The sequence below is a fragment of the Toxotes jaculatrix genome, chromosome 12 (assembly GCF_017976425.1).
Source record: "Toxotes jaculatrix isolate fToxJac2 chromosome 12, fToxJac2.pri, whole genome shotgun sequence".
Lineage (NCBI taxonomy): Eukaryota > Metazoa > Chordata > Actinopteri > Toxotidae > Toxotes > Toxotes jaculatrix.
This window is the reverse complement of record NC_054405.1, coordinates 16,968,460-16,981,727: the sequence shown is the minus strand read 5'-3', so window position 1 is coordinate 16,981,727 and position 13,268 is coordinate 16,968,460. Positions and strand designations below refer to the sequence as shown.

The 13,268-nt window shown below is 39.9% G+C and overlaps 2 protein-coding genes across 3 annotated transcripts in view; both read left to right on the top strand.

Annotated features, from left to right (window-relative positions):
- Window positions 1-364: 364 nt before the first annotated feature.
- LOC121191018 (leukocyte cell-derived chemotaxin-2-like) lies at window positions 365-5,041 on the top strand. The gene is made up of 5 exons (XM_041052068.1): window positions 365-422; window positions 992-1,303; window positions 1,773-1,863; window positions 2,733-2,878; window positions 4,875-5,041. The coding sequence occupies exons 1-5, from the start codon at window positions 365-367 to the stop codon at window positions 5,039-5,041; spliced, it is 774 nt and encodes a 257-aa protein (XP_040908002.1).
- A 1,900-nt stretch (window positions 5,042-6,941) lies between these two features.
- sh3pxd2b (SH3 and PX domains 2B) overlaps window positions 6,942-13,268 on the top strand; it is a 36,725-nt gene continuing 30,398 nt past the window's right edge. For both annotated transcript variants that reach the window (XM_041051768.1, XM_041051767.1), the window contains exons 1-2: window positions 6,942-7,259; window positions 10,475-10,555. In XM_041051768.1, coding sequence (XP_040907702.1) covers window positions 7,188-7,259; window positions 10,475-10,555 — 153 coding nt within the window. In that variant the 5' untranslated portion in view covers window positions 6,942-7,187. The remainder of the gene's footprint in view (window positions 7,260-10,474; window positions 10,556-13,268) is intronic.

Genomic DNA, 13,268 nt, shown 5'->3' with positions numbered 1-13,268 from the left:
AACCATTTAGCAAAACACCAACAAAACCTTACTCCAAGCTAATTTTGCCAAGCCAACAAGCACCCTATCATTTTTGTCATGAAATTTTGCCCTTTCTAATTTTAACTTTCATGCTGCGGAAAATTGCTTTTCCACACCACAGTCAGCTATCCTACCCTACTGTCTCCCAATCATTAAGAACCTCTAGTGATAAGCAGCTTCTTTCAGTCACTGAGCCCAGTGTGTGTTCCTGTGCCAGGGCAGCGTGATTGAAATATTTTCTGTGCCTCTGAGGTTAATGGAGTTAATGAAGATCAAAGACTCATGTCTGGGCAGAATAATTAGTATGCTGTCAGAGTGAAAACACACTATGAATAACTGAACTATGGCTCTGTCTGTCTATATGGACGAGTATCACAGTTCTCAACAAGTGTGCCCAGACGGTGAGCTAAGGCATACCAAGAGTCTTAATTACAATGTTAAGAAAATGATAAATAACAGACAAAATCAATAGCAAGTTTTTCAGTCAACATCCCTCAGTTGTTATTGTGTGCTTTTCAGCTTTTATCTGTGTATTACAGTGTTTTTAATGCCACTTTAAAGCAATTAGCAGTTGTGCCTTTATGTGAATTCATTCCATTGGCTTCAGCATCAGAAAATTTTGGGGGAATAGTAATTTAATTTTCTTTGTTCTTTATTGTTTCTTGTGCTTGGCTGTTGCATGGTTTTTGAGCCTTCAAATGATTCACTTCACTGTAAAATCATCTTTATGTCCCTTAGAACTTTAGCTCAAGTTCTCATACACCATTATGTCAACAGTAAGGAAATCTATGGCTTCAAATTCTAAATACAAAGTACTAAATCAAGAATTGAAGGCATCCCAAATATAAATCCACAAAAGTTTGATTTAATCCTTAAACCAAGAAAGTTGTCTCAAGTCACATTCTCATGTTAATCCTCCCTTTTTAACTCTCTTATTTCTAACTCTCAGTGCCTTTCATCTCTCCTTAAGATGTCCTGTTAAGCTGGGCTTCAGAACATGAGAAGAGGAAAGGTGAAGCATTTCAAAACCTCAACAAGCTCGCCAACAGCAACATCAAGGTAAACAGAAACTACTCAATAACACATGACGGTAGATCTCAGGCTGGGAGTCCAAGACAGAAGGTCAAGAAGACAGGAAGTAAGAGAATTTCCATGGCACCAAGAAGTGACATCAGCTGCACCAGACTGGGAGGCATCTGCCAACCACACCGATACGTCTGCCAAGGCCGCTACCTAAAAGACAAGTGTTCAGGGGCCAAAATGCGGCAGTGTTGTATGCCAGGTATGGTGACAAAGAAACAAATATATATACATATATAACACACCTGTACACACTGTATGCAGATTTTAGAAATGCTGATTCTAAGTGAGAAATCTGTCCCACACTGCTCTTCTTTGCCAATAAGTATTAAAAGGGATTTGTTTCTTGTTTCTTCCAGTCTGAGTCATGAAAATTTGTTGTTGTTGGTGCGAGGTTGTACCAATGTCTGGCACACCACTCATATGAGAGACATCAATAAATGATATTCAAATAGTGTCTTTCTGCTGTAACTGACCATACTTCCACATGAATAGAACATGAGGTGACTCAGACTCAGCAGATTTTAAAATACCTTTTTAAAAATATCATTTTCATGCTTGTCCTTTTGGAATCAGCGGCCTTCAAATATGGTGTGTTTTTAGAAGAAATATATTGGACTTTTAAAAATATAACATCATTTATTTATTTATTTTTTAACCCATCTGTGTAGTTGGAGCCTGGAGTGTATTTTGCAATGGTCACCACAACAACAGAGTGAGGGCATGTGATGTGCACGGCTGTGGCGCTTTCAACTCCAAAAGGTGATTCTTCCTGATCTGTTTTTTATGCGATGGCCTCAGAAGATTACTGATTCTTGCAACATGAGAGTGTCACAGTGCAGATTAGTTGACAGTGGTTGTCAAAGGCAGCATTTCTAGTGTTGTGGTGTCATGTTGGCCTTCAAATGTGGATGAATGAGGAGACTCAAGTGGACATCTGTTCAACCCTTATGTGAACATTTATTGACGCCCCATTTGCAGCAGAGTGACAAGGGAACAACAGCTAGCCCTAGTGATGTTACATAAGAGGTTGAGGCTTCAAGCGTGTGTATTGTTGAGCATAGCGGAGCTTTTATGGTCGACACACACTTTGAAGTCTTGACCTTTCATGTAACACCATTGATGAGCATTGCTTAGTGTACCATCAAACAGCAAAAGACAGCAAAAGAAATGCAGACTAATGAATCCTATGTTGCACAGACATTAACACACACATAGCATGCTATACACCATGACGTGGAGGATAATTGCATTCACATGCATACTCACCAAAATTTTCCAGTGTGTGGCCTCTAATGTGCCTTGCTGTGTGACCAATCCGGTTGTCAGGACATTTGGCATGACAACAACCTGACATGACAGAGAAAATAGATTGAATTTTTCAATCATTTAAGGTGATGTCACTTCATAGCACAATGCACTTTTACCAACCAAATCTATAATAAATTGTCTATACTAAAAGGACAAGACAGATCAAAGATTTTGTTGGTTTTCTGTGAGCAGAGATGTGCTGTGCCCATAGACAGACATTAGATTTTCTGTTGGGAAAATTTAGTGAAACATTACTATTTGAAACAGGCCTTTTAAGATGGCTTTGTAATATATAATCTTTTCTGTCACTCCTCTTGCAGAGGTAATGGCCTCCATAAAGCAGTGGACCTGGTGTGTGATGACTATGGGATTGTCAACGCTCCATTTTCAGGAACTCTGGCGGGTCCAGTGAGTCAGAAAGACCCAGCAGGGAATCATTATGATGGGGTCAAACTTCTCAGTGATGGTAAGGAGGACAAGATGTTAATACACAACTTGAAAGTGAGCAGAGTACGTGAAAGAAACTTCTGAAGAATATTACTATTCAAAATTATAGGATCCAGTCTCTGAAAATGATATATCAACCAACACTGAAATGGATAAAGTGAAGACTTTTGAGTGTGTCCGTCGACTACATAAAACCAAAGAGTTTATTCTTACTTAACAATAACTGTTTTGATAAATCACCAAGACAAAGAAGCTACACTACTGGCTCTGTGAAGCTGTAATGCCCATTGTAAAGAAAACCAAACTGTTAGATAAATCATGATGGTGTTTCCAGTTTCCAGAGACCATGGATGTCTGCAAAAATCTGGATGGTAATCCATCCAACAGTTGTCAATACATTTCACTGAAACCACAAAAAGAGGAATATCTGTAACAAATGCAAGGAAGCAGAGGTAGAGATTTCACTTAGCACCACTGGTGATGCTAGACAAAAAGTCAGGAAATAACCAACTTCACTAGGATTCATTCCTCAGGGTACCATGAATATCTGTTACATGGCAAACATCCAATAGTTGTTGAAATATTTCACTTGGGAACAAATTCCATCAAGAGGGCACTCTGATTTCTGCTAAAACAGAAAATAATGAAAAGGCAGGTTTTGTTAAACCACTGAAATCTTGAACTGTTACCTCTGCAAGTTAATTCCTGTAATCTACACTGTGCGAGGCCATGGCCAGGTCAAAGGCGATGTTGGGTTATTATGGTGGAGGCATTAGACAGGGATGAAAATGAGACGTGATTTAGAAGGATTAGTCAAGGTGCTGGAGAGGAGTGCTGGGACTCCACTGAACTCCTGGTTGCCTCTAACACCAGGACCCAGCTGCATGTGAAACCCCATCAAAGGCTGTTCGTGAGTAATGACCCCCACTAAGGGCCATCATTACAGAACAAAGGCATGCATCAGCGTTTATGTGTCTGTATCGATGGAGCCTGCAAGAAGAGCACACACATGCCTTTGTAATGTACAGTATATTTGTGTATGTGTATTTGTATGTGCTTGTGAGTGTGTTTTGAGAGCATCCTGAGTTGATAAGACACTGGAGTGATGAGTAAACATCATTAGTCTTCATTCTGCCTCTACCCCTAATTGAACTGTATTATCAGAAGAACACATGTACTGTCAGCTCCTTTCATCTCCGGGTAAAGCACAGACATGATTAGACATCACAGAGACACATTACCTTGCCATGATACCCACATTAATGCTGAGACACTGATCATTAGGAGATCGTAGGATTTAATGATGGTGCTTCACTTGTTGTAGACTAGCCTACTTTTGGGTTGTTTGTTTCTAAGTTGGCAGCTTGTTTGTTTTTTGTCTGCAGCATAGTGAAAGGAAGATGCTAAGACGGTTCTTTTTCAGGGCATGGAGCCTATGCTGACCCATTTGGATTATAAATGAGCAATTTTAAGCCAGTTATCTCCACATTTCATATTTGTTGCGGGGCCTAGGAACATTTTCATCAACATGGGTCCACAATACATTTGTACAAAGTGTATGCAGCACATTAAATGGGATTCATAGCTTTTAAAAGGAGTTGCCCAAGGTGAAGGTGAACACTTTTTTTTTTTTTTTTTATCACTGACAAGCCATTAACTGATATTTTACACATCCATTCACCTGTGGGTTAGAAACAGCTTTCTCTTGAGATGTTCTTTCAACTCAGGTTCATCCACTCTTTCCAGTGTTTAGAGCTTGAAAAGCATAGTTCTGTTTCTTATGAAATCATTCTATGAAGGTGAAGTAATCATAACAACCTGACTTTACAGGTATAAATTAGCCTAAACTCCCTAAAATATTCTCATACGTGTCACTGATCTAAATTGGGTCACTCTTAGCATTTGCACAGTCTCTTTCCATCACAAAAATGGTAATATTATCCTCAAATTAAAAGGCATCTGCATTTAAAAACAAACAAACAAAATACACTATCATCTTTCTTTGTCTAATCCAGTGCACTGTGTGAAGATCTTCAACATCCGTCCTTATCGTTACATCGGCCCTGTGGCTCGGGGAGAAGCCATGGGTTATCTGTTGCCGCTGCAGGAACGCTTCTCTGGCATCACCTCACACTTGGAGCTGCAAATGTGTGATGGCACTGATCCTTCACCTTTTATATAAACCTGTAACTTTCAACTTTCATGAAACTTGTGACCCCTCACCCTGTGAAACACTTAACAACTGACTCATGACCTGTAAATTTTACCTCGGGTGCCTAATCATGATTATGATACCTTGTGCTAGTTCTTACATTTCTATGTGTTGAAAATGAGCACCTTTTAATTAACAAGCCTGACACACAAATTTTCATATTACACTTAACATCTAGCCTACGAAGCAACAGTCTTGATTCTTCAGTGTCTACCTAGTATAGCTGTACAAAATTTTGGTCTTGATAGCATTGGCATTTAAAAATGTCATCTTGAGAACAGCTTGAGAAATACATTGTTTTTTTTCCTCCCTTATGGCAGCAATTTACTTAAGTACATTGTTCTTACAAACTTGTGATGGACTCATAGTTCTTTAATTCCATTTCTTAATGTTTTTTTAACCTTTTGTATATTTTTATATTATAATTTTTCCACTGAAAGCCTTTTTTTTTGGTAACTGGAATAAGTTAACATTTGTAAGAATTATGACTCTTATATTCTTTTGTCTGCCTTCTTTATGAAAAATCTTCCACTCTTCTACATGGACTCATATAACCCATTTTACATAATCTCTTTATATTTGAATGATGCAATAAACTCTGGGTTTCATTTCTGCTTTTGATTAAAATGGTTCCTATTTCCATAACCCAGCTGGAAATAAATGTGGACTGTGACAACTTTAAACTGGAGAGTCTCACAACATCATCACTTGTCATAAAAAGAAAACGATTCTCTTTTTCTCCCTAATGCAGCCATCGAATCCACTGCATTTCTAAAGGGGCAGGCTTCTGCGGATAAGCGAGAACTGCCACATATACAGTATTAATGTAATGAGCACAACAGACCAAAAGATGGAGCTATTTTGCTACAAAAATGTCAGTAAAATCTCACAGTTGAACATTAGTCTTTACACATATCTTCAATGTAAGACATGCTACAAATGTAATTGTAAATACTTTGAGTTACTTATAAAATAATCAAAGCTAAATCTGAAACTACAGCATAAAACTGCGTGATATAAACAGGGCACAAATCACATTGTTACACTTGTGAAGCACCAAAATTAGCACACTGAATGACTGATAGACATTAACCACATACAGATGTGAGGGTAGCATGTGATGCAGCAGTGAGTCAAGCTTGACACTTCCTCTCTTTCACCCAAACTTTATATACAGTATATATACTGTTTATATATATATACAGTATATAATTTCAATTTTGCTCCATTGTAATGAATTAACAGGCTACCTACAGTAGAGACTTGCCCTGTTAACTAACTGTAAAGAGCAAACCTGTGGTGGACTTGGGCTGAAAATCAGGTAATGTTACTGTCCATATGTAATAGTGCAATCACTAGTCCAATGGTGAGCAAATGACAAAATTAGCCGTAATTCCCATCAAACATTTTAATCCAGTTTTCATGAAACTTGAAAGACATGCTGTTTCACTTTAAAGGATTAAAGTGGTCAGAGGTAATGGATACATTAAAATTAAATAGATAGAAACGTTATGGTCCTTGAGCATATGGCACTGCCTTTGAGTCTAGCCATTTTCTCTATCAGATGAATCCATAAAGATTTCCTCTCCATTTTCCCTTTTTGTTTTTTAATGAATGTGTGTCCTCTGCGGGTTACTGACATTGAAAGTGTTAGATACATCGATCAAAAATGTTCACACCCATGATACAAGCGTACTTGTGTGGATTGAACCCTCAGCTGCGTGATCCTGCAGCCTGTAGCTTTGCTCTGACGCTGTAGGGGTTGGTCCACTGAGCGTAATGGTCGTCCCAGTTGCTCAAGTGGGGGTGGGCGAGCTGGGATAGGCTGGGAGTGAGGTAGGGAGCCGTCAGCGGAACGGCACAAGGCACAAGAAGTGGAGGGGGAAAACGAAGAACCGACCGAGTATTAACTTCTGAATGCTGGACAGGAAATTTGACGTAGCCAGCTTTACGGAAAATAGCATTTATTGCGCTCAGAGGTCGAGGATCTGAGCGGCGCGGATGACAAAGAAGCGTCGCCGGGCAAACTTTCTCAGCTGGGTTTGATTGCTCGTAAAAACCCAAGGGTGGGAAATTCTGTTTTTCTTTTTAACGGAGACCTAAAGAAGCGGAGATCATGCCACGGCGCACCGTGCAAGAAGTAACAGTGCAAGATGTCCAGAAGCGAAGGAATCCGAACAAACATTACGTAAGTATTTATTATTATCATTATTGTTATTATTATTATTATTTTTTTAAAGCATCAAAACAACAGCACCTTGATGCTTGAATTGAGCACAAGACCGAGATTTTATTTTGCAGCTCCTCATCCTTTCCTGTCGGGTAAAGTAAAAACAAAGAGAGTATCAAATTACAGTTGGCCAAGCCAGCCGAAACGGGACAGAGGAACATTCACAACATAGGAATTTTTTGAAAACTTCAATGACAGATTGTTAGCACCACAATCAATAGAGAAACCGATTTGTTAGATCTCAACAGCCCGTACAGTGAAGGAAAAGACAATGAACAGAGAAGTTTGACACCCTTGAAGAGAGACACGGTCTCTTTAAAGTTGTTCCTTGGTGTTTTTCAACTTGACATTTCCTTACTGTTGAATCAGAGCGTAGAAAATAATGTTTGCTTTATCAGTTCTTTGTATATGGGTCAGAGATTTGACCAACAAACAAAAGTTTTTACTCCTCAGAGGATTTAGGGACAGTATTGTTGTTTTGGGTGCCATTAAGGAGCATCTGAGTGGATCTGGCTTATATAACCTATGACCCTCCCTCAGTCTACATATCTTCAAGTGACTCTCTGTAATTATGTATCACATGCATATATGTGAATATAAGCATTGTGCTACCAGAGCCAGCAATCTAACAGAATCTCCTTCAGGTCTGCTCATATTCCTACTGCCACGTGTGGGCCATCATAGAGGAAGGTCCCAGAAAACATCTTAATAGGCAAATGAGTCCAGTCTACAAACCATCCAGACTAATCCTCATGAGGATTCAGTTAAACGTGATTCATCCCAGCTTTGTCATGCCCCAGGCTTTCCAATTTAAAAAAAAAAAATACCTGCAGGCACTGATAACCAGGAGGGCGTGATGGCAGTACTCTGAAGGTCATCACAGTGAACCCAAGGCTATGTTTGAACAAGGGTAGGGCCTAAATATTACCATATGTCATGCTGCATTTGTAGTTTCATTATCTCAGTCTTGCGGTACAGGTACAAGGTTCTTACTTATACCAGTTTTTATTTTGATCAGACATTCCAACTGTATTAATAATTAAACTTTTGACGCATAACAGCTGTCAATTTGCAGTGTATAGCTGATGTCAACATTAAAAGTGGCAATATCGTCATGTCTGTAAAAGATAGAGAGAGTGATAGAGAGTAATAATGCTGTTATTATTAACTGTGTCTGTTGGCACAGTACAGTAATAGCAGATCTGTGTAGTATTACTATTGTCTCATTACTGTGTGTGTGGGGCAGGGAAAAAGTTGGTAGAGGAGAAGAATGTGTGGGTATTTTTCTTCTTTCAACAATCCTCCCACACTGGTACTGCAGAGCTTGAGTGGGAGACAAGAATGTCAAAAAGACAAAGACAGATTTTTCATTTTTGTGCAATACATAAACAATGGAGCTTTCATCATTTTTGTTTGAAAGTGTATAGTAAGGGGGGGGGGGGGGGGTTCATGTGGGTTAATTTGTCTGCAAACGTGCATTCAGCCGGTTAGAAGTAACACATATGACATCATATGATCCAGAGGGCCAACAGGGGAAGCCTCTGCCAAATCCATAGCAGGTGTTTGTGTTAGTTCCGTGTATACGGTGTGCGCCTGTGTGTGTGCCCTCATGTGCATATGTTGGTTTGCATCCATATATGTGTGGAAATGATGCCTGGGTCGAAGGACCAACAGACCTTACACCGCTGTGAGTGTTAGTGGTCAAGGACACAGAGTTCTCCAGGTCCTGTGTCTTCTCCATCTGTCTGTTTGCTCTCTGGTGCAGCCCATGTTGTTTTGTGCCACTATCTACACACACACACACACACACACACAGCCTGGACACCGTAAACTTCACAGAACCCTGAGGTGTGGTTTAGAGGACAAAAAGCAGCTTAAAGCTTATCTGAGTTGAGCCTTTCGCAAAGAGAGGAAGCTGAAAAATCACATTCGCAGGAGAATGGAATGAGAGGATTTTATCGCTAATATTGTTGTTTCATTGACCATAGCTAAAATTATAGCTTTCACCGTCTTCCTCTGACCTACGGCCTCAACCTCATTTGCCACTGTTGGTGTTGTAGTTTAAAGAGCTTATTTGTCTTGTATACAAACTGTAGCAAGGGGAAAAAAACTCATTATACATCTTTTTGCACGTAATGACTCTATAACGACTAATAGTTAAGAATTTGGTAAGTAGTGGTTGGCTACAGACAATGTCCTGAAAATAGTCCCTGTACTTAATGTGTGCAGATGACCCTCCTTTCATTTAAGTTTACACACACAAGGAATTTGGAATAAATATATAACGTTTTGGTATATAACTCTTTTTATTAAATGAAGTCAGATTCCCTGCTGGCCTATATAACTCTCATAGTTGGTCCATCCGTGGCCGTATTTGACTTAAGTGCCCTGAAAGAGAAAGTGAGGCCAAAGAAGGTCTGGGAATGGTGCCAACAGCATTCAGCCAGACACAGCGAGCCACCCGGGAGTTTCCAATCACCTCCCTGCCTCTTGTTCGTTTTTAGGGAAGAAAATAAAGAACTGTATCTGTTGCATACAGACTGCAGTGATTAGGCTAGATGCTTTTGGTTAAATGCTTCGTGATTTTTTACCGTTGATATGAGTTTGATGGAAGTTAAGGTTGGACACGTACGGGAGGATAATTTTCAACTTAACGTAGTGCAACAAATGATACAAAGGTAAAAAGAACTTATTCATGTATTCTAATGGTTTATACATTAAGTTTATGGCATTAGGCTTCACATCAAACATGTGGCCTGATGTTTACACTGGTGTGTTTACTACTCTGTTCTTGCTGGCAGTATCTGCTGCAGCAGTGTTTCCTAAACAGCTGCAATTTTGAGAAGACAGCATGGTCAAAACTGATGTGTCCATACAGGAAAATGACTTCCTCTTCAGCAGGAAGTGATGCAAAAGGACTGGGAAGTGAAATAATCGGATATCCCTGTTGCATTCATGTGAACGGATGATGACTGCTGGTGCTCGATGTTGCCTGACAAGCATGCTGTCTGCTTTTCCTCACGCTACCCTCTCCAGGAGTCACAGCACTGCCAATTACTGGCACTATGAGTCAGGAGTGATGCCCCACGGGGGTTTGGATCATCAAGTGGTGAACGATAATGGTTATTTGTTGGTTCAAATGTTCCAGTTATTTTTGTCTTTTGCTTTTCCAGGTTTACATCATCAAAGTGTCCTGGAGCGATGGCAGCACAGAAATCATTTACAGACGTTACAGCAAGTTCTTTGACCTACAGGTGAGTAAGTGTGTGTGAGCTGGTGCTTGTGAGATTGTATGTGAGTCTCTTTTCATACTGTAGATGTGTGTACAGTTGCGTGTTTTAGAGGGCATACCCTAGCATATGCTGGGAAGGGAAATGGAAGGACTCTCTCCATACAACACTATCCACCCATATGACACTGGTAATTATATTGTGCGAGAGGAGCCGGAAAATGTCCCAATGCAGTTAACAGAGGACAGCGATGAATGCGACGACCGCACAGATGACCACAGAAATGTCTGAATCATTCTCAAACGTCATTCTGTCAGTGTGTGTTGCAAGAGGAGGGAATCTTATTAGTCTCCCAGTTTCCTTTCCTCTTTGGAAGGTAATGGATCTTTGGCCCTGGCCACATCTGAGCTTAGAGAGCATAGACTCCAGGAAAGCCAGAAATGCAAACGCTTCTAATGAGCACATGGTCAATTTAGGCGAAGCATACTGTCATCCTAATTGGATTAAATGCCTTTTAATTGATTAGGATGGTCATAGCATGGGCAATGAAATAAAATATTATAATGGTCCACCGAGGTTTTCTGAGCCTTCAAATGTAATGTTAACAAGAAGAATGTAAACTATTTCATTACTAATTTCATTAGTTTGACTTAAGAATATAAAAGCTGCCCACACTCTTACTCATATCACATTCAAAGACCCCAATCCCCCTCCTTAATGAATTGTGGTCTACATGGACACAAATAATAAAGTGGCATCTTCATAAAAGAAACAAGAAAGATGGTACTCTAAAAGGGCACAAGGAGACGTGTAGTCAAGATCTTGTATATAAGTGGTATATAAATGATCTAAAAGTTCTACTGAGATCTGGCTAATATAATTACAGTTTGTATCACAGTGAATTGTCACATTTATCTCCATTGCTGAAAGTAACATTGTGTCTTTTTGTTGCTGTCGTGTGTGTGTGTATGTGCCTGTATATAGGACAGGATTAAGTAAATTGCTAAATTGCTAGATTGCTAGAATGAATAAATGACTGTACAAATCATCGTTTGTGTGCTAGGAAACAGTTGCCTCTTAAATATTGATAAAACACAGTTAACTGTCGCCGATTATCATTTCATGCTTAGTTCATCCATACATCCATTCATAAGCATTTTGCCAGCACAAATCACTAGTAACATCAAATACTGGCATGCAGTATTGTATCAATGCCGCTGAATCAGATGAGCATATATGAGATATTTTCAGCAGGGGCATTCCCAGCTGGTGTTCACCCCTACCATGCTGTCAGCTGCTTCCTGGTGTGTTGACAGCCTGTGGGTGGGCTCTCAGTGGTGAGGGAGATGTAGATAAACCCAAGCCAATGTCTTATCTCCTGTTAGGTTTGGCAATAATAAGTCACCCTGAGGCTGTGGTATTTCTAACAGAAAAGTGGCAAGTTGGAATGCTCAAAGTCTCATCAGCTCCACAAAGCTAAAGGGATTATACATGTTTTATGCGCACACGTTGTTGTTTTTCGTAATCTTATTTTCCACACTGGACTATTATGAGGAATAAGACAGTGGTTTGACATCATCAGCAGTGCTGGGATGTTTGAATGTTTTATATTTTAAACGGAGTGCAGACCTCTAAATATAGTTTGGGGCAACTAATATGCTGGAATTGAATGGAAATTTTAAAATAAGCTTCATTATCCTTCCAAATTACTAAGCAGCAGAATACATAAAGCTGATAAATCATTATTCATCAAATTACTTGACCTGTGTTGATGCTATATGTATATTTTTACCGCAAATAAAACTCTACCAACCAGTGTATATGTTGGATCGCGACAGTAGCAGAAATGAAAAGTAACCTGGAGTTGATAGAAGTATTTAAATCAAAATGCAAAACAATTATCAACACTAACAGGCAATAAAAGTTGTGCAACTTACCAAAACTGCAGCAGCGAGTCCCTCCAGAGCTCACAGGCAGCAGGAATCAGGAGGAATATCCATAGGCTTACAGGCACTGAGTCTACTGGCTCAGCAGTGAGTGCACACAGCTACGATAAAAACAGAGGGGAAAACGTGTGTCAGCCACTCGCTGCTTTAAGCAAGCCAAACTTCGTCACACACTTCTCAAGTGAGCTTTTAACATTGTTTAGTAATGCTTTCATTAGGCTGGCAGTTACTTTGGTAACATGTAAAGGGTGAGTAGGCAGGAGAAGGTGGAAGCTTTTGTAAGCGTCAGACTTAGAGTGTGGGCACTGCTATTTATTGGCAGCAGTACATACCAATGTAAACTTGATTTGCATGGAACTCACAAAAGATTAGCTGGTAGAAAAGATTAGTTGGTTCATTTTGGGCCAGCTTTAATTGTCAGTTGTCATCCCAGGTGCCTGGCCAGGATACTGACGTAGAGCTGAGTCACTCAGTTCCTGTCATTACCATTTCTTCATTTCCTGTCATCCTCTTTTGCTTTCCTCCACCGTATCCTGCTTTTTTCCCCCGTCTGCTCTGGTCATCTCTCATTCTGTAGCTTGACGCTGTTGTCTTGCCTTGTGATTCAGGAGGGGTTCCTATGAACAGAGCAAAGATGAACAGAGCAAAGATAAAACAACAACAACAACACAGTCCAAAGCCTGAGAAACAGACAGGAAGTGTTATTCACCACATCCCGTCACTACAGCTGGCCTAAACAGCTGATGTTTTAGTTCATCCAAGGCGACGTGTGCTGTTTGTGTGGTCACTGA